Source organism: Trichomycterus rosablanca, chromosome 17, assembly GCF_030014385.1.
Source record: "Trichomycterus rosablanca isolate fTriRos1 chromosome 17, fTriRos1.hap1, whole genome shotgun sequence".
NCBI lineage: Eukaryota > Metazoa > Chordata > Actinopteri > Siluriformes > Trichomycteridae > Trichomycterus > Trichomycterus rosablanca.
The window spans coordinates 2932751-2956480 of record NC_086004.1 but is presented as its reverse complement, the minus strand read 5'-3'; the positions used below and the strand labels follow the sequence as shown (position 1 = coordinate 2956480).

Here is a 23730-nt window from a genome sequence, read left to right as displayed (position 1 = left end):
GCTAATTTCATCACTGTTTAAGAAACAAGCCAATCAGAGCTTAGGAAATCTGCGTTAACTTACAAATACCGTTTCAGAAGGCGGGGTTAGTATGAATGCGGGTGGAAAAACAAATGAGCGTTTTCTTCCCATAAGGGAATTCTGGGCAAACACCCATCAAGATTAAAGACCCTCACATAAGTGCAGATTTATTTATTTATTAAAACCTTAGCGTCATGTTTTACACACTTTATGTTACATTCATGACAGGACAGGTAGTTACTGGTTACACAAAATTCATCAGGTCAAGTTTTCCAACAGTCATGGACAACTTTGTATCTCACTTGCACGTCTTTGGACTGTGGGAGGAAACCGGAGCTCCCAGAGGAAACCCACACAGACACGGGGAGAACATGCAAACTCCACACAGAAAGGACCCGGACCCCGCTCCACCTGGGGACTGAACCCCTGGACCTTTTTGCTGTGAGGCCACAGTGCTATCCACCGAGCCACCGTGCCACCCAAATGCAGATTAAATCATTAAATGCATGATCAAATCAGAATAAAATACATTATATAATAATAATGAATTCAGATGTAGGTGTCACACAGCAATAATGGTCCTGGGAGCCTGGGTTCGATCCTATGGTCTCTGTTTTCTCTCTGTCCACGTGTGTTTTCATTCAGGTTTCCTCCTACCTATCAAAGTCATGCAGTAGGTGAATTGGCTGCTTCATGTTATCTGGCTGCTTTATGTTGTTTATGAACTTACACCACACCCTCACCTATTAATATAGTTTTATACACGCACACACACACCCTTATGTTTTAGGGGGATGGATGAAAAATGTGGTGTTCAAGGAATCTAAGAACATTAGGTGATTCAGAGCTTTAAGATGAGAAACTTGTATGTTCTATTGTATTTATTTTGACAGCACATGATAACCATTGTTAAAAAAATACAAAATAAATTCACCCTTAATGATATACTTGATATCCTCCATGGCTGGCATCTGATCTTAATTTGAATAGGAAGACTGGCTGCTTTAAAGTGCCCCAAAATCAGATGAATGAAATTGTGAGTGTGTGGTGGTCTGTGATAAGTAAGTGCCTTGTACAGGTCGTATTTGTAAATGGTTTTCGTATGGCATCCATCATAACCCTAATCAAGAGGAACAAAAAATTTTACAAAACCAGACCAATCGATGCTACTTTCAATAAAACAAATTCAAGCAAACGAAACTTGTTTCCATTTATCACACATTCACATATGTCAGTAAAAATCAGTAAGTGATGGAAAGTCTGCATATACATACAAATATATACACAATTCTGTTTAATTTAACAATCCACTTGATATTGCTCATTCATTGATTTAAAATCAGTTTTAAAAGATGCCATGTTTCCAGAGAGCTTTACAAATGTAAATGCAGCACAACATGGTTACCAGTAGTGTTACTACACACACTTGATTGGTCAGAGAGGAATCACCCACTGGTATCTCGAAAATCACTCTAGACACCTATAAGGGAGTATTAATAGTAAAATTATTAAACAGAATTAATAAGAAAATACAAACATTTATTTCAGAAAAGCTGAGAATACATGAAACTGTAAGAAAAACAAAATCAGTGTTTTTTGGAACTGTAAAACAGAAGTTAATGCTTTCAAAATATTTCCAAAGTGTTGTGACATGATCATGTTTACATCACAACACATTCCCTAAACAACACTTAATAATCTTTAGGAGACTGAAGACACCAGTTTATCCAGTTTTAAAGATATGACTCTACCAGTCAACATCTTATATGAAAATAAGGCTGACAGCTCCTTTACTTTTGTAATACACCAATTTGAAAATTGTTTAATTACATTTTGATCTTTTATTTTTTATTTTTTTTAATTTATTTTTTTTAAAGGCATTACAAGCAAAACACATAAGCTTTTTCAATACAATACCTTTAACCTTTTTTTTCTTTCTCTTAAGAACATTAAACTGTGTACATTCAGGGAACACATTGCACTCTAGATCATAGTACAATATAAATAAATGAATAATTAAATACAATCTAACAAAAACAGTCATACATTTGAATTCCATTGTGATCAAAATAATAAACCCCTCAGTCGTTACATTCTACACATATTGTTGTTATCACATCTGGTGTCATTTCTGCTAGATACTTTATCCATTTACTCCAATGCTTTTTGAATACATCCATTTACCGAGAAAGTTATCCTCTCCATGAAATACATTTCTTTAGTTAGTTCTAGCCAGTCATCTATAGTTGGTCCTTCTGATTGTAACCATTTATATTTTGATCTTTTAATTTTAATTTACTCTTGTTGTCACTTTATTGCTCTCATGTTTTAAATATCCAGCTTAAAAATGAGTCAGTACATTTATCAGGTGATTAACTTCTTTTTACTTATCACTTCTAAATTGTATTATATTAATTTGTTGGCCTCTTAATTTGATACATCAGATTACATTGTCTGAATGTGTAATACACTTCACTTTAATCAGTATTAAAAAAGCTCTGTTACCTGTAATCCATGGATCTCCAGCCATGAGCAAACACTCTCGTTCTGGAATGTGCACGGTGCCTTTACCACGCTGTGTGACAGGCTAGGATCTAGGGTTCCACCTACCACCAAAAAACATGTTAATATAAACATTCAATGAAATTTAGTGTAACACTCCAAAAAGAGCAGAAGTGTACACTATGAGATACTTACAACTTTCCTGCCGTAGCAGCAGTCTTGGTGGCTCGATGGTGACGTGTTCCCATCCACCTGTATTGGAGGGCCTGTGATATCGGCCATGGACAGGAACCGTTGCCTGTAGTGGTCCGGGTGTACTAAGGAAGACTAGTGCAGAGAAACTGGAGGACAGATGGGCTGGACTCTCAAGATCAACTGGTGAATCAAGAAGCGCCTTTAAAACGGAAAGATTTGTTTTAACATGGGTGCAAACTAACTAGGTACTATAAAACTACTAGTAGTAATGTGACTATATTAAAATGTTAGGCAATACATGAGACACTCGGGTGAGATTAAGGTTTAAATCTCAGATGTGTCTCAGGTGTCTACACAGACTGGCTACATCTGAAGCCCTGTGATGTATTGGCACACTGTCCAGGCAACCCAGACCAGTATAAAGCAGTTGATGAATATTTAAATTCAATGCCAATCCATCACTGGCCCTTGGCCATCACCCACCCTAAGACATGGCCAATCATGTCTGTATGTAGACTCCTGGCCTTCCAAAAGCACCACTGGGTTTCAAACTCTGGATCTAAGTGGTAGATAGCTAGCGTAATTTATTGCTGCTCCACCCAAGCGCCAGTGCCTGGTGTGTTCCTTTATAAATGAAAGACCGACTGCAAGCTGTTGAGAAATAAAATTGATACCAGAATATATAAAGATAAAATCCTGAAAAAAAGATTGAGCTGCTCTCACCTGTAATCCTGTGTCTTTATTCAGGTCTGCAATTTGATAACGATCCATGTACACTCCACGAGGTAGTCTGTGAACCAGCAGAGCTTTGACGGGATGTGAAGGAGGATCATGTTGAACCTCATACTGGAGATCTCTGAAGGTTCATACAGAGTAAAAATACATTTAGTCATACTGATTTGACAGTTTAATTCAATACTTTTGTTCGAAATACCCTGACTTAAGAAACACTGTATCTTTCACCTGTTTGTGTATATATAATGCCAGTTACTATAAAAAGTTTTTATATAAATTTTTTTTACATTTTTATTGTTTTAGACTGAACATTTCCGATATAATAATGTTTCCCCCGTTCATCTATAGACCATTTTGTTATATAAAAAGGCTTTTTAAAAAGGCGTTTTGTATTTGTAAGACTATTTCAACTTTATAGAAATGATTATACATTTCCCTGCCAAATAACTACTCTTAATAATAAACTATGTCACTGACTCAACGACTGCCCTTAGACTTCCATTAAAATACATTTTGAGATGTTTTGGTAAATTTTTTTTTTTTTTTCCCAGTATAAGAAAATTTTGAGATTATTGTTGTAAGATAAAAATGGAATTATTGTTTTAAAGCATTTACTATCTGACAGATGTTTATTTATTTTTTTGGATTGTAATGTCATGTTTTCACACACTTTGGTTACATTCATGACAGGACAGGTAGCTGCTGCTTACACAAGATTAATCAGTTCAAGTTAAACACAGTCTTGGACAATTTTGTATCACCAATTCACCTCATTGCAACCGGAGGAAACCCACACAGAGAACATGCAAACTCCACACAGAAACCCCGAACCACCCCACCTGGGGATCAAACCCAGGACCTTCTTGCTGTGAGACGACAGTGCACAGTAAGAGAAGCAGTTAATAAGTTTGGTAATAGTAAAATACCTCAACACAATCTATATAATGAGCCACCATGCCGCCTTATCTGACAGATGTAGGAGATACCTTTGTGAGGTCTATCAGTATGGCAAAGACTTTACCAAAAATATTAACATTTAATCAAATTTGATTATCATGTGTGAACAGTGACTCCCAACACCCTGATGATTGTCAATGCAGTGTTACCTGTGGAACCCTTTTTTGGCGAGCTTCATTGACAGTACCACAGACTCAAGCCAGGAGGAAGCAAAAGCACAACCGACTGCATCTGAAATCAAGCAGCAAGTACAGCAAAAACATTCAATAATACAAATGTACCATCAGAAAAACACACATCCTGCTACCTGATCTACTGACTGGAGCTTCATCACCGAGTCAAAATGTGCAGTATTCAAAGCTCATTATCAGATATATGTTTTCCTATTTTTAAAATCAGACTTTTAGACTTCTACTACACACTATTCATTAAGCTGTTACCTTCATGCGAGGCTCCACAAAGTACAACACAGGAAAAAGTAACAACAAAATATAAAACGAGCATGGCGGACTGGATTCACGCCATGCCTTACTCTGGCTGAATCCCAAATAACGTGAAATTCCGTATAAAAGTGCACTAGGTTCTATTAGGCTTAGTAGTAGTGTACTATGTGTCGAAAAAAAATTCCTATACTTTGTAATCTAGACAGTCTAAATAACACGAGTAATCTTTTTTATGAGAATATGTTAATCGTGTGGTGCATAATTTAGTTTTGATCTTCGATTCTAGTGGACTACGTAGCCATTATTGTGGTGTTTGGGACAAAGCCGATGACTGCTGTTTACTTCCGTATTCATTCGTACCACACACAGAGGGAGCGCTAATGCTAATGAGTTACAATTTAGCTAAGAACAATCAAAAGCTGGGCAAAAGAAATCCGATCAGGCATGAAATTAATGTTCTTCAAAACAGGTAGGAAAAGCAAATATATTTTAAACAGTTTGAGTATTATGTTGTATATGCATAGGCTGGAAGCTTATTAGCTCATTTAGCTAATGGTACTTGGTATGGTCATTACTATGGCAACGAGCAACCTACTACAACACAATGAAGATGGAGATGTTGACGTTCTCACACTTTTGGACCAGACAGTGTAGCCAGGTTTGGTTATTAGTTTTATTTGACTGTTCGAGATTAACATCAATAAAAAAATATATAAAACTGTATATTTATGTATATGTATAACTGAAACTAAACCTCATGCACAGTTACAGTTACCAGTTATCCATTTTATGTAAAATACAAGAAAATACTCAGTTCTAGTTTTTCTGTTTGCTTTTGTTTTGTACTGTACTGTTAATTATTTGTTGTATAATGCTACTGGGGCTTTAATTTCTTTTGGGATCAATAATGTATGATACATATGATCATATCTAATTATTAGTATTAGATAGTCCAGATGGTGTATTTTGTATTATTTACTGATTCATTTAATATAAAACAAGTTAAATAAGTCTCTTCTTAGGATTGAACCCAAAAGAAATATTAAAAGCAACTTTAAATTTTTTTTCTCTATTCCCAAGCGTGTAGAGATTCTAGAGTATATATTATATGGATTGTGTTGAAGTATTTTACTATTATTAAACTTATTAACTCCTTCTCTTACTGTGTGATCCGGGTTCTTTCTGTGTGCATGTTCTCCCCGTGTCTCCGTGGGTTTCCTCCAGGAGCTCCGGTTTCCTCCTACAGTACAAAGACGTGTAGTCAGATGAACTGGGGATACAAATTGTCCACAACTGTTTGACATTAAACTTGTGAACTGATTAATCTTGTGTAACCAGTAACTATCGTGTCTGTCGTGAATGTAACCAAAGTGTAAAACATGACGTTAAAATGCTAATAAATAAATACACTCTTACTGTGCAGGTAGCAGAAGACATACAGCATGTCCGTTATAGCCAAGCAGTGTGGGGTTAACTTTAATCCCCCTTCAATCATCCTCATATATGAAAATAAAGATTCAAGCAAACTGCGTAAAAGAGTGATGCCTGTCAGAAATTTTTCTCAGTATTCAGGTAAGTGCTTCACATCTCAGTTCTGCTTATTTACGATGTCTTAAAATGTTCTTAAAAAGTCCTAGTTGGTCTGTAATGGTATTTTATCAGTGAAGTGCTTAAAGCATGAATGTGTTATATTATTTTGCAGCTTAGTCTATTATAAAACATTATATTAATAAGTCCAATTTCACTTTTATAATTAGAGTGCCAAAAGCTACTATTGGTTATGTTTTACTTATTTAAGTTATTTAAGTACACATATGTTTTTTGTTAAAAACAGTAAAACTGACAATTTTGATATTTTGATAGTGGCTTAGAATAGTGCAGTAAAAAATGTTGACCCTATTGCTTGTGTCTTAAAATGCCATAAATCAACAATGGCCACAAACCAAAAACTGATTTGCCCTGCTGTCTGGGTGAAAGAGATGGCCTTCCTCTTTGCCCTATCAATCATGTAACACTACCACAAGTTGGGCTTTGAGTTAAACTATAAGTTTATGGATGAGCTCACTGATTTGCTCGTTGACATGGAACAGAAACACTAAGATAAGTGTAATATATATGTGTATCTCCTCCAGACTGCAGCAGGGCTGCAGAGAGACTGAAGCATAATGCCCGCCATGCTCCGTATCTGGAAACGGTTTCACTGGAACAGCTGGTAAGACTGCACACGGTGCTGCGGGATCACATGCAGGGTTTGAGTGTGGAGGAGAGTCTGAAAGTACAGCGAAGCGCTGACCTACACGAGGAAGACCTGAACAAGCTCGGCGATGAAGAGCTCAAGAAGCGCAAGGCCAAGATGGACGAACTGTTTGAGCGCAACCGGCGCCACAAGGACGATCCAGACTTTGTGTACGACCTCCAGGTGAAGTTTCCTGAAAACAGCGTACGGGAAACCTGCAGCTGGGACCAGTCAGACGACGAGTTTTAGCAGATTTGACTTTGTCAAAGCTTAAGAGAGTGATTGTGAACATTGGTAACTTTGTCCCACTAGTGCAAGTCAGCATGTACAGTACAAAATTATTGGCACATTTGGTTAAAATGAATAGCTGAACACCTAAAATGCAATAATAAAGAAGGAGCTTAATAAACCTGAACAGTGCAATTGTATTTTGCCCTCTACACACAATGAGGAAGATGTTTAGAGAGGCCAGAATTTCACATATGTGAAGCTGCAAAAGATGGCAGCATTTTGGGCTTACCAGGGTTTAACCCACAAACTGACACAACTATCACCAAATTCAGGATCTGTGATCAGATGAGAAACAAAAATGTTTTTTTCTATGAACTCTTAAGCTGTGTGCAAAATGAAAAGGATGCCTAGACAGAAAAAAAATGGTAGGTATAGGGTATTGTGTCGGAGGTTTTCTTAAGTTAAAGATGAGTCCACACCAGAGGGATTCTGAACTGAAAAGTCCTTTCAGAGTCCTTGTACTGAATTCTTCAATCCCATCCAGCTGAACAGGAGAAGACTTAGAGGCTTTATTATAACAACAACTAAACCCCTAATATTTGGGATTCAACAAAAACAGACTTTCCCCTTCTCAGGCAGTGTGTTCTATACCAAGAATTACTTCTTTGGTATTGCAACAACTCAGGCCAGTATGAAGATGCAGCCAGCAAAGGTTGCCAGAGAGCAATAAAAAAGAATAAAAACATATGCATACAAAATTAGGTAAGTGAGCACTCTTGAGCTTTACATGTTTATTATTTTCTACAGTGCAACAACATATTTGACCCAGAGGACACTGAACATGGTGTACAAATATTGCGAAATATTTACGGTTTGCACGGATGACATATCCCACATATCCATAAACACCGGATATATAAAATAAAATGAGTAGAATAAAACTGGAGCACTTTAATAAAGCAAAGGAATGTTTTGATTGTCACATTTTTAATACTAACTCAATTACTGTCATGTATTGTAGGAAGAAAAATCATGCGAGACCAGCAGTGGCATGACTACTGTGTACATAACATACAATATATGGTAAAAAGTGGCCACTGTTTGGACTCGTGACGATGAGCTTAAGGAACATCCCAGCATTAAAATAGTGACCTCTCTGTGTGATCTTTTCACTCCTTTGAGAAAGGCTTCTCACAAGACTTATTGTCTGTGAGACTGGGTGTACATTCAGTCAAAAGACCATTTATATGGCTGGGCACTGATAATGGTCAAAAAAGCTTCAGTTGATGTTTCAGTTCATTTCAGAGCTGTTCAGTGGGGCTGAGGTCAGGGCTCTGTGTAGGCCACTGGAGTTTCTTGTGTCTTTATAGAGCTTGTGTCACGCACAGTGCTGCAAAATTGGGAGCATATAATTTCCTTTATATAATTGATTTATTACATTACACAACTGTGATTGCTGAAAATTAGAAGGGGTGTCTGAATACTTTGGTCCATATTGTGTATGTATTGAATTAACAGACACGTTGGGTAATAAAACAGCACAGCAGCATACATCAGTACTAACACTTTCAGTCACTCACACATAGAAGCAACTACAAGCAGCATAAAGCTACTGTAATATTTTGGAAACCTAGAGAAAACTTATGCTGGCATAGAGAGAACATGTAAAACTCCTTAGAGACAGGATGGGATGGCTGGGTGTAAGGATTAGACCCAGGACCCCTTGTACCTGTGCAGCACCCACACCGATGATCACCACAAATCAATGTCAAGACATTTTACTTATTTTTACTAACCACTTAATCTTGGTCAGTGTCACAGTGGGTTCAGAGCCACACAAAAACGGGGTGAACGGGCTCCCTCTATGTCATGAGTAAAGAAACAAACATGTGAATTTCCTTACTCAATGACAGGTAGCAATGACTGAACCCTAACTCTCATGAGACTCTAAGAAGCTTCATTTTAAATAATGAATCATTTTTAATGAAAGTGCATGAAAGCTGGTAGTGGAAACATTTCTAAAGTGTAATTACAAAATATACACAGAGAAACAGACACAAAAGTTTACACAATGCCAGGTTGCATCTCCATGTAATGAGCTCCTGTTCCTCTGGACAGTGAGATGGAAACACTTTCCAGTTCAGATGCAAATCAAATAACATTTTCCCTTTAAAATATACAGCCAGCAGGACAAGTGCACACATGTACAAGCGTTCATTTTAAAAGTAAATTCTTTGACATAAATATGTAAGGCAGAAATAACAAACGCGTATAAACATGTAAAATAAAAGTACAACAAGAATAGTTTTGGTGCTTAGAGTTCATAAAGCCAGAAATCCTACTCTGCTATATTTATACACATGTGTATATTTTATATTCTGTCATAGAATACATATAGAATTACCTTCAGCACAGTATTCAACTCCTGAATAAACAAATGGACACATTTCAAGTACATCAAAAAATAAAGGCCCTCTTTTTCTTCATCATACTTATATAGAAAGTGATATATATATTTATATACTGTACATAAAATCCTATTTTACCACATAGACAAAATACACATATAGGCATACTTATACATATATAAAAGTAATATATTAAAAAACATCTTATTTTTTCTTCCGATCCTGGGTGCACCGCGGACAAAACCTAGCAAATAAAAAGCATACGTTAGAGTCACTATAACCGGATTTCTGGTTGGTAATTCTGTATTTTCTGATCCATCAGGTGTCTGACTTACCACTTCCCTTTAGGTTTTGTTGTAAGATCCACACAGGCAAAGTGAAACCACTCGATGGGACACTGTTTCCAAAAGACAAGTAAATGTGGTCAAGAAATTGTAATGACACACAATATTCATAAGACTGTACAATCTTGTTAAAATATCAGAATGTAAATACTATATTGTTTCATTTTAGAGTTGTTTAAATAAGAAAATAAATTTACTTTACAAATTATCTTATAGGAATTCCAGCAATTAAGAAGTTAAGGTGTATCCTGCTAAAGAAATCCCAAACTATATGGCAAATTTAAAGAAAAATGAGTTTTTATGAGCCTGTTGTTTACCAGGCCTAATTTCAAGAAGGCAGTGTACATCCTTTAGCTTAGGTCAATATTTTAGACTGATATTGCACAGTGGCCATTATATCTGGGGTTGTACCAAGTTTTACAACTAAGAGGATCCAAAAGCTGCTCAGAGGAAGAGAAATATCATACAGTCCACCTTTTGTTACAAGATAGTAATGACACAACCTTAAACACTACCACTAAACAAGGTGGCACGATGGCTAAGTGGGTAGCACTGTCACCTCACAGCAAGAAGGTCCTGGGTTTGATCCCCAGGTAGGGTGGTCCAGGTCCATTCTGTGTGGAGTTTGCATGTTCTCCCCATATCTGCGTGGGTTTCCTCCAAGAGCTCCGGTTTCCTCCCACAGTCCAAAAACATGCAAGTGAGGTGAATTGGAGACACTAAATTATCCAGGACTGTGTTCGATATAACCTTAAGAAGTGATGAATCTTGTGTAATGAGTAACTACCGTTCCTGTCATGAATGTAACCAAAGTGTAAAACATGACGTTAAAATCCTAATAAACAAACGAACAAACAAGCCACTAAACAATAATAGTGTACCACAGGCAAGTTGCTAATTGATATGACTTGGGCACTTTCTTATACCTCTCGAAAGCACTGGGACATAAGCTTACAGTCTTGTTTAACACCTTTGTAAGAAGTGCATTTAATGACAATCACATTTTTAAAATATATATATATATATTTGTTAATATTTAGATGTTCCTGTAGTTAGGGGTCAGTACTGCAGATCATTCCTGATGTGACACAGGTTTTTTGTACACTGGATGCCATTCCCGACACAATCCTCCTAATTTTATCCAGTTTTGGGACCAGCCCGTCCCCAGAGACAGAGCCAATCATGTATTATTAATAATAAACAACAACAATTAGGACTTACATCAGGGTTGTCACATCCAATCATTTCTCCATATGAGACCTGGTGGCACAAACAGTATGTGGGCTCATTGGGATCCACTGGCATGTCCAAAACATCTGACGGATGCACAGGCAACATGGATTCTGAGAATTCAGGGCTGGCAAGAAAAATATATACAATTAAATTTTGCTGAAGTTTAATTAAAATATTGCACATGATGTTTGTTAACAGGTGGTTGGATGAGAGAGGCGACTGAATAAAATTAGTTAGGCATCTACAAAGCCTCCAAGTTTGAAAGCCTCGTTGTAAATAAGATGATATCAGATTACAGTTTTACAACATATCAGACTAGCAAGTAAGAGTAACTGTCACCAGTGCCTTATCTGTTATTTCTGATATCCAGACAATTTACTGGGCGTATCCTCTGAAGTTTAAAATAATAAAAGAGCAAGTAACACCATGTGCTAAAGAATGAATCGTTTTCTCTTTGTTTTAACCTGTTTTTCATCTTCTTCTTTTTTGGCGAGTCTTCGTCTGACTTTCTCCCTCTGCCTTTAGATGCTCGTTTTTCCTTGAGCCCTCTGCCACCTCCTTCTGCAAACAAAGAAAATCCAAATCCATTTAGATAACCAGTTATTAACAGTGTGCTTTGTTTAAAGCAAGGGTGCACAACTTCTTTTTACCAAGGGCCGATTTCACTTTTTAAAAATTTCATTTTTACAGACCTGTCCACATGAATTTGTAATACAGTTACATAAAATCAGGTACTTACAAGAAACGTCTCGGTCAATGGGAGATATTGCAGCGTACTTCTGACGCCAACTGATTAATGTGGTGGTCGCAAGTCTTTTAGTGCCTTAATCTTTTGCTTTCCGTCCTCACCCCGGAGATCGCCGAGTTTTGGGTGTTTTGTTTCGTAATGCCTCCGTAAATTATATTCCTTTGCCACTGCCATGCACTCCAAGCAGACCAGACATGAGAAAACGCCATGGCCCGTTTCACAAAAACATACTTGTATGTCCATTCAGGGTTAAATTTCCTATGCTCGAGATCCACTTTTCTTTTTTTTTACTCATACTTGGTTTGGACAAAGACATGGTACCGCTGAAGTTACTTGTATTTACTTAATTTAGCAGTCACTTTTCAGTTGCAATTTCATGGAATTACCCGGTGAATTTAAAGTGACAGCATCATTTATTTAAAAATGCATCAGCACTTCATTTGGCGGGCCAGATTGAGAGTTTTACCGGGCCGTGTCTGGCCTGCGGGCCGTATGTTGTGCACCCCTGGTTTAAAGCAAGAAAATCTTTCATAAACACAGATTTGCTGAGTAAGCAAGTTTTAGCCACATGGCTTCAGACTGAGATTGAATGACAATGCATTCCTCTGACCTTATTTAATGCCTCAGTTTAAAGTCAAGCCTGTCATTTGTGGTAGAAAAGGCATGTAGAAGTTTCCCCAAAGAATTTTAATTACAAAAGCTCTCACAACTAGTTATGCTTTACAAAAGTCAATCTAGAGAAACGTTTCAGTTAAATGTTGATGCTGGACAAAAAGATTTGACTCGAAACTGATGTACTAATTTCTTCCTCTGGTGTTCTGTAGTGCTCAGGGCTTTATGCAAGCCACCGAAGTTCCCATAAACCAAAATTTGGGTAAAGCAGGTCTCTATAAACCTCGCTTTGTGCAAAAGGACAGTCAAACTGGAGTAGGCAAGGGCCTTAGGATAAAAACATAAAATACATTTTTTGTCAGTTTGTATACATGAATTTGCAAGGACTGTGGCTAAAACACATGTACTCAATCATAAAGAGGAATGTCCATATATTTCTGGCCTTATAGTATATTTATTGTCAAGCCAGTTGGAACAGCAACATATTCATGTAACATTATGTCCTGAACTTGTACAAGAGTGCAGTCTTACTTTTCAGTGCTCTGCTATCTGGACTTTCATAGCCACTGACATCCAGCTTCTCTTTTAGCTCGTTCTCGAAGCGTGCCAGGTCTGCATCCAGCCTTCTGATGTGCTTGTCGACCTGAGAAATACCGAAAATGACCATTCAGTTCACTTCACCGCAATGCAGTCAGATAAAGCAAATTAGCTTGTTTGGAATTGGTTTTACTCTTACTAACCATTTCGTATGTCTGCATGGCAAGCTGCACTTTGTCATCGCTGTATTCTTTACATTTGCTGTAAGCATTCTGAATCTTCTGTAGGTGCTCCACTCTCTGTTCAGACGCCAGGTTCCGCACATTACTGATGTACTCTTCTGCAAGTTTATCAATCTCTACCTTCTTTTCTATCATGTCAGAGAAGAACATGTATTTAAAAACACACCAACATTAAAAGAAAAGAAACTAATTTAGGTTATATTCGATTTGCATAAAAATACAAACATGCTCTGATTTACCTTCTGTCCTGTCATCGAGCTCTCGCATTAGGGTGAAGTTTCTCTGGAGTTCACATGGCAAATTTTCGATGCCTATATTGATGGAACATATTACTGATTATTAACCAGTACAAACAGTGATTATATGCTTTTACATGTAAATGTAGCAGAAAACCCACACAGACACAGGGAGAACATGCAAACTACACACAGAAAGGACCTGGACCGTCCCACCTGGGGATCGAACCCAGGACCTTTTTGCTGTGAGGCAACAGTGCTACCCACTTAGCCACCGTGCCGCCCCCTTCATTATATACATGGTGGAATTAAAACCTTTTATATTCTATGTACTTATGACAGTAGAATAAGCCACAGATATATAAAAAGTCCCAGTAATACAAAAAACATACCGTGATATACCATGAAACCGTCAGAATCTTAAAAAATACCGCCCAGCCCTAGGGTCTGATTTACAATTTTGTTTTTATTTAACTTCTTTGTTATGACAGCCTTCAGGACCACTTCAGTTCTAGTTGAATTTGTACCTTTAAGGATTTAAGTAAGAATTTATTTCAATCGTGCACATTTTAAAATGACTTGGGAATGAATGTCGGTTTGTTAACATCTGACTTTATGTGTTGATTGAATCTGTAAAGCTGGTAATCTGTTTGCAGGTAAATAAATCAAGAACAGATCTGGTGTGATTTAGTGCTTTGCTGTTATTAACACTGTATAACAGATGAGTGATTGTTTATCGAGTGTGATTGTTTATAATGTTAACACATTTGCTGGTGTGATGAGACCTAATCAATGCTTGTTTGGAAATGACCACTGCGTGTTTGGAACCCGAGCACTGAGTAAAGCAGTTATGCAAACATCAGTGATCTTTATTTTTTCCACAATGATGTGAATAGTATATATTGCTCTTATGCTACTAAAGTTTGACTTTTTAGGGTGTTTTACTTTGTAGATGGATGGATGGATGGATTCAACTTTATTGTCATTGCTCAGTACAGGTACAAGGCAACGAAATGTAGTTAGCATCTACCAGAAGTGCAAATAGTAGCATTGTGCAAAGAAAAACAGCGAATATCAGTAAACATGTGTCTATGATTAATATGAATATAAAGTTATAACTAAAGCTATTTACATATATGGAATTATATCTATGTACATAGTACTATATATATAATAGCAATAATAACAATAAGCATATGAATAAAAATGTATTATAATAATAATAGTAATAATAATAATGATTATTATTGTATGGGTGTATGATAACTTTCTCAATGTGTTGTATTTAACTCAAATATTTCTTATTTTCCCAGTATTATTTACTGTTTGATGATCTAAAATCAGCATTTAAGGATTTATTTCAATCGTGCACATTTTAAAATGACTGTCGGTTTGTTTACATCTGACTTTATGTGTTGATTAAATCTGTAAAGCAGTTTTGATAACAGATCTTTAGCTGCACGGTTAGTAATGAACTAACTACCAGAATGTATTCATTTATTACATGTTTTTTTGCAAAATAGATATATTTACCAGAGCAGCAGTGTTGTTTTGACTGTCAACTTGGCTAAACTGTTAGCTAGGTAGAAAATGCTGGAAACTTTATAGACAGCAACTATATAAACCGTATGTTGTTTAACACCATTACATTATTATCACTTTGTACACACACCAGGTGTCTAAGATTGTTTTCGGGTAATTCTTTTTATTAGTGAATTGTCTTAAGACATTTCTATTCCACCAGGCCAGGGTTATCAGCTATAGTTGGGTTAGGTTAAGTTAGCCTAAACTAGCTTAGCTTAGCTTAGCTTAGCCTGCTGATATTAGACGCTGCGCAGACCAGAACTGAGCCTGCTGGGAAACACCAAACCCTCCCGGTTTATTTAAGCAATAATAACGATTTATTACTCAGCAACGGAACTCGTATACTCACTGTCAAGATAATGTTCCAAATAAATAGCGGTCGCCATTCCGTCTCCTTTAGATTAAACTGTATATTTTATTTATCAGATCAAACCGCGTGAAGTAGAACAACATTGGTATCTAATTAATTATTCATGAGCTGCTGTGTTGTCATTGGTCGAGAGGAGTCTAATTTGCATACTGGCGTCTGATTGGTTAGTATTTGGGTTTGGCTTATTTCTTAAACATTAACACGTTTAATATCGTTTTCTGCTCTGTATGGATATTAAGGTTTTCTCCTCGTACGACAACCACTCATAAAAGTTCTATTTGAGTTGCTGTTTTGTTTCCTAAATGAGGAAAAATACAAAAAAGCATGTTTATGATTTCATCTGGGGGCCGCAGTGGATACAGAGTCCATAACCAGAAACACAAGGCCGCACTCACTTATCCTTCATATACTCATTACTCATCAGGACCTGCTATTATTTGAAATAAAACACATAATCATAATCAAAATAATTTCACAAATAAAACAAGTACAATTTAACGTCCAAGTTTGCGTCACTTCCATAGCTCGTCGTAGTTCTTTGGGTTGTATTCCAAATTAAAGTCTAATAAAAAAATAGGGCACTATGTAGTGTATAGAAATCATTATTTCATGCCCTATGTAGTGTAGCTAAGTAGGGAATATGGATGAATATGAAATGTATCCTATGTGGCATGGATGTGTAGTAGTTCACTTAAAAGCAATGTGCTGAAAGTAAATGGACACATCAGTGGAAAATGCCAGCGATCTGCAGCTTCAGGTTAGGTTCTGTATTAAAACTCTTACACCTAAAGATTTACACATGTCAGTAATGTAAATGCATAACTTTGTAACTTGGCTCGACCCGAGCATTGAAAAGCTGTCACTCCTCTTGATCAGGTTGAAGAGATTGAAGCTCTGTCCTCTATTTATGGAGATGAATGGTGTGTGATTGATGAAGCATCCAGGATATTCTGTATCAAAATATCAGATGACATTTCAGATCCGAAGTGGTCTGTGTGTTTGCAGGTAAATAAATCAAGAACAGATCTGGTGTGATTCAGTGCTTTGCTGTTATTAACACTGTAAAACAGATGGGTGTTTGTTTATCGATTGTGATTGTGAGTGATTGTTTATCATGTACACTGAGTTGAACTCATTTGCTGGTGTTATGATACTTGAAACAATCAGTGCTTGTTTGGAACCCTAGCACTAAGTAAAGCACTAAAAGCAGTTATGCAAACAGTGATCTTTATTTTTCCATAATGATGTGAATAGTATATATTGCTCCTATGCTACTAAAGTTAGACAGTGTTTACTTTGTAGGGTGGTATGGATGTATGATAACTTTCTAAATGTGTTGTATTTCTTATTTTCCAAGTATTATTTATTATTTGATGATCTAAAATCATTCAGTGTAGCAAATATGCAGTAACAAATGTAATCAGAAAAGTATATACTTTGTTTTACTGTATTTATTGTAATGGCTGTAGTGTTAATGTTGTTTTAAAACTTTTAATTCTCTGTTTTTGTCAGATTATTTTGCCTGAGGATTACCCAAGCTCAGCTCCTCCAATATACCAAATCAAGTAAGTAACCTGGAATGTGTTTATCTGGACTGCTTACATTCTGTAAAGCATAACATATGATAGTATGTCATGAACAACTGAAATTTTAGACATTAAAATAATAAACGGAAGCTGTTTAGCATCAGTACAACTGACTGCATGTTAAACTCTGCACATGTGGATTTGTGTGTAAGATTATTTGTTATATTTATTATATGTCCCATAATAAAGATAATAATAATACTAAGTTAAATTTATATAGCACCTTTCTCAAGCTTAATAACACTCAATAAATGTTTAGTAGTCTTACCACTAATTTAAGTAAGGAACATAAATAATTATAATTCAAATGTTTTGTCTTTCTCACAGTGCGGCGTGGTTGAGAGGTCCTGACCGTATCACACTGTCAAACAGTCTGGAGGAAATCTTCCTGTAAGTACTTCTGATGTTGTAGAGGAAGAATTGGTATGATTGGGTCTGGTTAGCAATATGAGCCAGAAAGTATAATTGGTTATCCAGGACAACTTGACCACTTGGTATCTGTGGTGACATTTCTGCTGTTTAAAAAAACAGTGTGACATAAAAAAATGCTGCTGCACAATTATTCCAGTCCACAACCATTAGAAAATGACTCTCAGAAGGTCCTTATAGACTGGTATATAGTAGAAACCTTTGATTGTTGAATCGTTTCAGAGAGAACGTGGGTGAGAGCATCCTGTACCTCTGGGTGGAAAAAATAAGAGAATTCCTGATCGAAAGAGCGCAAAATGGAAATTCAGGTAAATGTTTGTTTACCAGATTCAGATGTTTTATATATCATATTTAATCTATACAAACCCCATTTCCAAAAAAGTCAGGACATTTTATGCGATAAAAACAATTTTATTATTTGTTTAACCTCTTTACCTTCAAATCTAAATGTCAATAGTAGAACGAAAATATTTTTTATGTTTTCATTTTATTCTGTACATATAAACATTTTTTATTTGATGCCTGCAACACACTTAAAAGTGTTGGGACGACTCTGTTACATCATCTGTTTTATTAATTACAATTTTTAATGATTTGGGAAGTGAAGATACTAATTGTTGCAGTTTTGCAGGACAAGTTTTAGCTTGCTTTCACCCTGTTCTTCAATGGTCAGGACCCCCACATGACCACTACAGAGCAGGAATTATTAGGTGGTGGATCATTCTCAGCACTGCAGTGACACTGACATGGTGGTGGTGTGTTAGTGTGTGTTATGCTGGTATGCACCTCACTGTCACTGCTGGACTGAGAATAGTCCACCAACCAAAAACATATCCAGCCAACAGCGCCCCGTGGGCAGCGTCCTGTGACCACTGATGAAGGTCTAGAAGACGACCGACTCAAACAGCAGCAATAGATGAGCAATCGTCTCTGACTTTACATCTACAAGGTGGACCAACTAGGTAGGAGTGTCTAATAGAGTGGACAATGAGTGGACATGGTATTTAAAAACTCCAGCAGCACTGCTGTGTCTGATCCACTCATACCAGCACAACACACACTAACACACCACCACCACCATGTCAGTGTCACTGCAGTGCTGAGAATGATCCACCACCTAAATAATACCTGCTCTGTGGGGGTCCTGGGAGAGTCCTGACTGTGGAAGAACAGCATGAAAGGGGGTAACAAAGCATGCAGAGAAACAGATGGACTACAGTCAGTAATTGTAGAACTACAAAGTGCTTCTATATGGTAAGTGGAGCTGATGAAATGGGCATTGAGTGTAGAAACAATGGTTTTAATGTTATGGCTGATCGGTGTATATACTATTAAAACTGGTCTGTTAAATCTCAGCTCCTCTTTCTGGCTCTCTTTTTGGATCTGTTGTTGTACAGGTATGTGAGTGAGTGTAGTTTGCTGAGCAATTAATCTCCAGCTGTATTTTATTTCTGCTTGACTTCATTCAGTCTGTGTCAGGAAGAAAAAACAAAAGCTATAAAGAAGCAATTGTGGAACTCATTTCCTGCTTGTCCCACACTAGGTGTCAGTGTTTTGTTGTGAAATGGTTTTCCCTCGCTGGCAGTGAACAGTTCTCTTATCTGGAGGATTTTAACTCTCTCTGTGGGTTCAGTAATACTCCAGATGAAGTGTGTAATGGTTTCAGTCAGAGCTTTACACACACACACACACACACACACACACACTACTACTAGTGTTGGGCTTTCAGTGTCTGTCTGATACCTGTTTAACAGCTTTAGACTTTCAGTTTTAACCAGGTTTTACTCACATTCTGTGTGTATATTGTTCCGAAATGGCCTAGAAGCTCATAATAATACACTTATTGCTACTGATGACTGTGCTGGCTTTGTTCGGTTGAGTTCAGTGGAAGCCATATAAGCCGTATATTTCACATTATAGCATGTCTGAATGGGTTTCCTCGGGGTGCTCTGATTTCTTTTCTTCTTCCAAAACCACACAAGGTGATTTAGCCAATCTAAACTGTATTTTTTGCCTCTTAGGTGTAAGTAAGGGAGTTAAGGGAGGTGTGTGGTGCTCTGTGATGGATTAGCATCCCGGGTGTATTTTTGCCTAGTGTTTCTCTGTGGCACTGGACCCTCTGTGATCCTGTAAGCAGTATCTGTACATCACTGTGTTCTAAAACATAGTTTCCTTTAGTTTTTTGTTTAAATAGAAGGTTAGAGTTTGAGCTATGGTTAGGTCAAGGGTTTTAGATGGAGTTATGGTTAGTTTAAGGGTTATGGTTGGATTTAGGGAGGTGTAAGGCTTATGATAAAGATTATGTTAGGGGTTATGGTTGGATTTAGGGTAGGGGTTATGGTTTCAGTTATGATAGCGATAAGGGTTAGTTTACGGGTTATGGTAGAGGTTTTGGATGGAGCCATGGTTGAATTTATAGAGGTGTAAGGCTTTAGGTTTACAGGGTTTTTTGCCATTTTGCTACTGATGACTGTGCTGGCTTTGTTCAGTTAAGTTCAGTGGAAGCCATATAAGCTGTAAACTTCTTATTATTGAATGTCTGAATGGGTTTCCTCAGGGTGCTCTGATTTATTTTCTTCTTCCAAAAACACACAGAAGGTGATTTAGCCAGTCTAAACTGTATTTTTTGCCTCTTAGGTGTAAGTAAGGGAGTTAAGGGAGGTGTGTGGTGTTTATATGTGATCCTGTAAGCAGTGTCTGTACATCACTGTGTTCTGAAACATAGTTTGCTTCAGTTTTAGAGCTCAGTGTTAGAGCTATGGTCAGGGCAAGGGTTTTAGATATAGGTATGGTTAGTTTAAAGGTTATGGTTGGATTTATGGAGGTGTAAGGCTTAGGTTAAAGATTAGGTTAGGGGTTATGGTTGGATTTAGAGTAGGGGTTATGATTGCAGTTATAATAGTAATAAGGGTTAGTTTACGGGTTATGGTAGAGGTTTTAGATGGAGTTATGGTTGGATTTATGGAGGTGTAAGGTTTAGGATTATGATAGGGGATAATTTTTTTATATAGAGTTAAAACCTTAAATCCAATTTTAAATCCAAGATTCTGTTCTGTTTCACTTTTCCATACAGATGACACAGAATTCATTCCGAACTCGTAATCTGTAATAACTCAAGTGATTAAAACGCGCCCCCCTGCCAGGTTAAGAGCTGGCACTGACTTTATCCAACAGCGAAGGCATCAGGCTGAGGCTGAGAATGTGTCAACTCAATTTTGAATAGAGATAAACAGCTCAATGGGATCCAAGCTCCAGTTTCATCCTTTCAAAGGGGAACAAAGAATGCATGAGCGCTGTACCACAGAGAGGAGTGAGTTCTGTAGATGAGCTGGGGTTTCGCTAAATTACGGCTGAAATCCATGAAGAGGCATGTGGTCACTCGGGTGACGTTGATAATAATGGGAGGTGAAAAAAAGACGAAACATTTTCAGCAGCCAGACCGTTAGAGGAGCTTCCGCTCTCTAAATTATCACTCTGACTTCAACAGTGAAAAATAAGTTATGTTTGGGGTTTGTTTTTATATAAACAAATAGTTTGCTTAAGAATAATATACTTAACATAATTTATTCATTCTCCAAAGCTTTTCCCCACACGATTGTCCTAATCTGAGACCTTTTATAGCGATTTGACAAAGAATACAATTTCAGTATTAGAAAAGACAGAAATCTACTTCATGTGAACATTGTACCAATTCACCCCCTTGTTTTTGTATTAACATGCTGCAACAGTTTACATTATGTTCACAATCTAAACTCCAAAATCCAAAATCAAGCGCTACAAAAAAAGCCGGCGCCCAAGTGGCACAGCGGGATAACTCCTCGGTTCGAAACTCGGCATTGCCACCGGTTGGCTGGGTGCCATTTATAACAGCGATCTCACTGTATAACTCATCCCCACTGTGCCGGTACATCATTGCTCACTGAGTTAATACCATGACAATACCAGACTCATGAAGCATGATCTGTCACTCTGTTTATGTCATTGCACATCTCTGGACATTTAATGCCAAGACACTTTTGTCATTTTTCTATTATATTACATATTGCATATATGTTACCAACATTGTACTGCAATACTTACTCAATATTTCTTATGCACCTTGAGCCTATTTAATCTATCGCTGTGTAAGGACCCTGGTTAGCAGATAGAGGCGCCTGAGCAGAGTGTATAGGTGAAAAAGGGTTCCGCTAAGGGCTGCACGTGGGTCAGAGGAGGCGTGAGCAGCAATATACCCTCCTTAACTGCAATCAGGGATCCACCAGCAGCAAAAGACAGATTGACAATGCTAAATTGGGAGAAAATACATAAATAAAAATAGAAAGAAAGATATCTGTACAATATGATGTATTAAGCAAATAAAGAAATTAAAGGCAGTGCTGAAAACACTGGAAGTCAGATGGTTTATATTGACATCTATCTGTGATTCAATTTTACAAATAAAATTTTTTCAAATATTGCCGCTCAGGTGGCGCAGTGGTAAAATACACAGCTAGGATTTCGAATACATCGTATCTAATCTCAGCTCTGCCATCCGGCTGGGCTGGGCGGCTATATAAACAACGTTTGGCTGTTGTTCATACAGGGTGGGAGCCGGATAGGGATTCCTCATAACTGATGCAATAATGACCTCTGCTGGCTGATTGATGGCGTCTGCACAGAGAGAGGAATAATGCTGATTAAGGTGTGGCTCTCCATGCACAAGGCTGGTCGGCATATGAACTCGCCTCGTGCAGGTTGGTACTGATCACGTGTTGGAGGGGGCGTGTGTCAGTTTGCTCTCCTCCATCGGGGCGGTGGTCAGCACCTGTAGAGAGGAAGCGGGGCGCAACTGGGTAAAAATTGGACGCACTAAAAATCAGGAGAAAAAGGGAGAAAATATTAAAAATGTGTTGAATCATGGTCACCAGAGTGATAAAGATATGGTGAAAAAGCATCATCGGTTATAACAGCACAGTTAGAACGTGGACTTCTATACCTGCTGTAGAAAGCGTATTCCATGCTTGCATATTGGTAACATTTATTTCATTAATGTTTATTAAAAACACAAAATAAGCTGTAATTATGTGCAGAGTAATGGAGAATTCAACTGAATGTGTGTCCTGCCTCCATGAAAACTCAATTACACCCCCAACCAACACATACATTATTATACTAAGATTGTTTCGATTGTTTTCAATTACTTTAAGGCTCGCCCGAAAACAACTGACAGCGTTACAGAAAATCAATACCAGCTTCAGCGTTAAGCAGTTCGGGTTTATTCAGTGTGAACGTTCTGCTGTTGAGTCATTTGGGTTAAACTTTGCACAACACAACTGGACTGCGTGTCTAAGTGAGCAGCCTTGTTAAGGAAAATGAAAAATGTGATTAAGTGAAATTTCACAAGTGAGTCATTTTCATTCTGTCCTTTATTTAAATGAGTGCTGACGGATGAATTTCGATCGAGAGAGCAGGTCATCGTTTAGCACGTCTGTCTTTCCACTGCAGCAGCTAAAATGTCACTTCAGTTTGATTTTGATTTAGTTGAATGGAAACTGTTTTAAAACACAGTTTATCATTTTCAACACATTCACCACGGCCAAATGTATTTGGACACTTGTGCTTATTACTGTTCTGTGCTAGTTCAGTCATATTCACCCATTTCTAACTGGTGTGTGAAGGGCGGCACAGTGGCTAAGTGGGTAGCACTGTCGCCTCGCAGCAAGAAGATCCTGGGTTCGATCCCCAGGTGGGGCGGGTTCTTTCTGTGTGGGGTTTGCATGTTCACCCCGTGTCCGCTTGGGTTTCCTGCGGGTGCTCCGGTTTCCCCAGACAGTCCAAAGACGTGCAGGTGAGGTGAACTGGAGATACAAAATTGTCCACGACTGTGTTTGATATAACCTTGTGAACTGATAAACCTTGTGTAACGAGTAACTACCGTTCCTGTCATGAATGTAACCAAAGTGTAAAACATGACGTTAAAATTCTAATAAACAAACAAACATTTCTGTTAGGGTTTCTCCGGTAAATTGTGAGATGTGAATGTCTAGGCACAACAACGGCTCAGCCACAAATCAATCATTTACTCAGGATCCGTGTTGGGTT

General features: G+C 37.5%; 4 protein-coding genes across 9 annotated transcripts in view; 2 read left to right on the top strand and 2 right to left on the bottom strand.

The window, feature by feature from the left end:
* Positions 1–181: 181 nt before the first annotated feature.
* Positions 182–4934, bottom strand: pigx (phosphatidylinositol glycan anchor biosynthesis, class X). 2 transcript variants are annotated; one of them, XM_063012868.1, is made up of 6 exons: positions 4851–4934; positions 4560–4641; positions 3442–3574; positions 2719–2917; positions 2527–2627; positions 182–1501 (listed from the first exon to the last, which is right to left on the bottom strand). In XM_063012868.1, exons 1-6 carry the CDS (start codon positions 4912–4914, stop codon positions 1367–1369), a joined length of 714 nt encoding a protein of 237 aa, XP_062868938.1. In that variant the 5' UTR covers positions 4915–4934; the 3' UTR covers positions 182–1366. The 2 variants fall into 2 exon arrangements, with proteins under 2 accessions (XP_062868938.1, XP_062868939.1); XM_063012869.1 differs by lacking the exon at positions 4851–4934 and adding an exon at positions 4718–4765.
* A 267-nt stretch (positions 4935–5201) lies between these two features.
* Positions 5202–7504, top strand: cep19 (centrosomal protein 19). Of its 2 annotated transcripts, none has more exons than XM_063013122.1 (3): positions 5202–5322; positions 6277–6425; positions 6986–7504. In XM_063013122.1, the coding sequence occupies exons 2-3, from the start codon at positions 6296–6298 to the stop codon at positions 7336–7338; spliced, it is 483 nt and encodes a 160-aa protein (XP_062869192.1). In that variant the 5' UTR covers positions 5202–5322; positions 6277–6295; the 3' UTR covers positions 7339–7504. The 2 variants fall into 2 exon arrangements, with proteins under 2 accessions (XP_062869192.1, XP_062869193.1); XM_063013123.1 differs by lacking the exon at positions 5202–5322 and adding an exon at positions 5436–5511.
* A 1776-nt stretch (positions 7505–9280) lies between these two features.
* Positions 9281–15713, bottom strand: ing5a (inhibitor of growth family, member 5a). 3 transcript variants are annotated; one of them, XM_063012451.1, is made up of 8 exons: positions 15614–15713; positions 13684–13755; positions 13406–13572; positions 13197–13308; positions 11770–11866; positions 11294–11429; positions 10064–10125; positions 9281–9972 (listed from the first exon to the last, which is right to left on the bottom strand). In XM_063012451.1, exons 1-8 carry the CDS (start codon positions 15648–15650, stop codon positions 9933–9935), a joined length of 723 nt encoding a protein of 240 aa, XP_062868521.1. In that variant the 5' UTR covers positions 15651–15713; the 3' UTR covers positions 9281–9932. The 3 variants fall into 3 exon arrangements, with proteins under 3 accessions (XP_062868521.1, XP_062868524.1, XP_062868522.1); XM_063012454.1 differs by lacking the exon at positions 15614–15713 and adding an exon at positions 15214–15226; XM_063012452.1 differs by lacking the exon at positions 15614–15713 and adding an exon at positions 14073–14091.
* A 593-nt stretch (positions 15714–16306) lies between these two features.
* Positions 16307–23730, top strand: part of impact (impact RWD domain protein) — a 47565-nt gene continuing 40141 nt past the window's right edge. For both annotated transcript variants that reach the window (XR_010015147.1, XM_063013193.1), the window contains exons 1-5: positions 16307–16391; positions 16511–16639; positions 17147–17199; positions 17548–17610; positions 17872–17957. Coding sequence is in view for 1 of the 2 variants with exons in the window: in XM_063013193.1 (XP_062869263.1) it covers positions 16350–16391; positions 16511–16639; positions 17147–17199; positions 17548–17610; positions 17872–17957 (373 nt within the window). In the remaining variant the exon portion in view is untranslated. The remainder of the gene's footprint in view (positions 16392–16510; positions 16640–17146; positions 17200–17547; positions 17611–17871; positions 17958–23730) is intronic.

What these genes read in the sequence shown, in the direction of transcription:
- pigx (XM_063012868.1), bottom strand. Translation starts at nt 4,914, where the DNA reads ATGCTCGTTTTATATTTTGTTGTTACTTTTTCCTGTGTTGTACTTTGT. An exon ending in GCCAAAAAAGGGTTCCACAG is followed by an intron (nt 3,575 to 4,559) that starts GTAACACTGCAT and finishes ATGAACCTTCAG; the next exon opens with AGATCTCCAGTATGAGGTTC. An exon ending in ATAAAGACACAGGATTACAG is followed by an intron (nt 2,918 to 3,441) that starts GTGAGAGCAGCT and finishes TCCGTTTTAAAG; the next exon opens with GCGCTTCTTGATTCACCAGT.
- cep19 (XM_063013122.1), top strand. Translation starts at nt 6,296, where the DNA reads ATGTCCGTTATAGCCAAGCAGTGTGGGGTTAACTTTAATCCCCCTTCA. An exon ending in AAATTTTTCTCAGTATTCAG is followed by an intron (nt 6,426 to 6,985) that starts GTAAGTGCTTCA and finishes TATCTCCTCCAG; the next exon opens with ACTGCAGCAGGGCTGCAGAG.
- ing5a (XM_063012451.1), bottom strand. Translation starts at nt 15,650, where the DNA reads ATGGCGACCGCTATTTATTTGGAACATTATCTTGACA. An exon ending in TTTGGAACATTATCTTGACA is followed by an intron (nt 13,756 to 15,613) that starts GTGAGTATACGA and finishes CCATCAATATAG; the next exon opens with GCATCGAAAATTTGCCATGT. An exon ending in GCTCGATGACAGGACAGAAG is followed by an intron (nt 13,573 to 13,683) that starts GTAAATCAGAGC and finishes CTGACATGATAG; the next exon opens with AAAAGAAGGTAGAGATTGAT.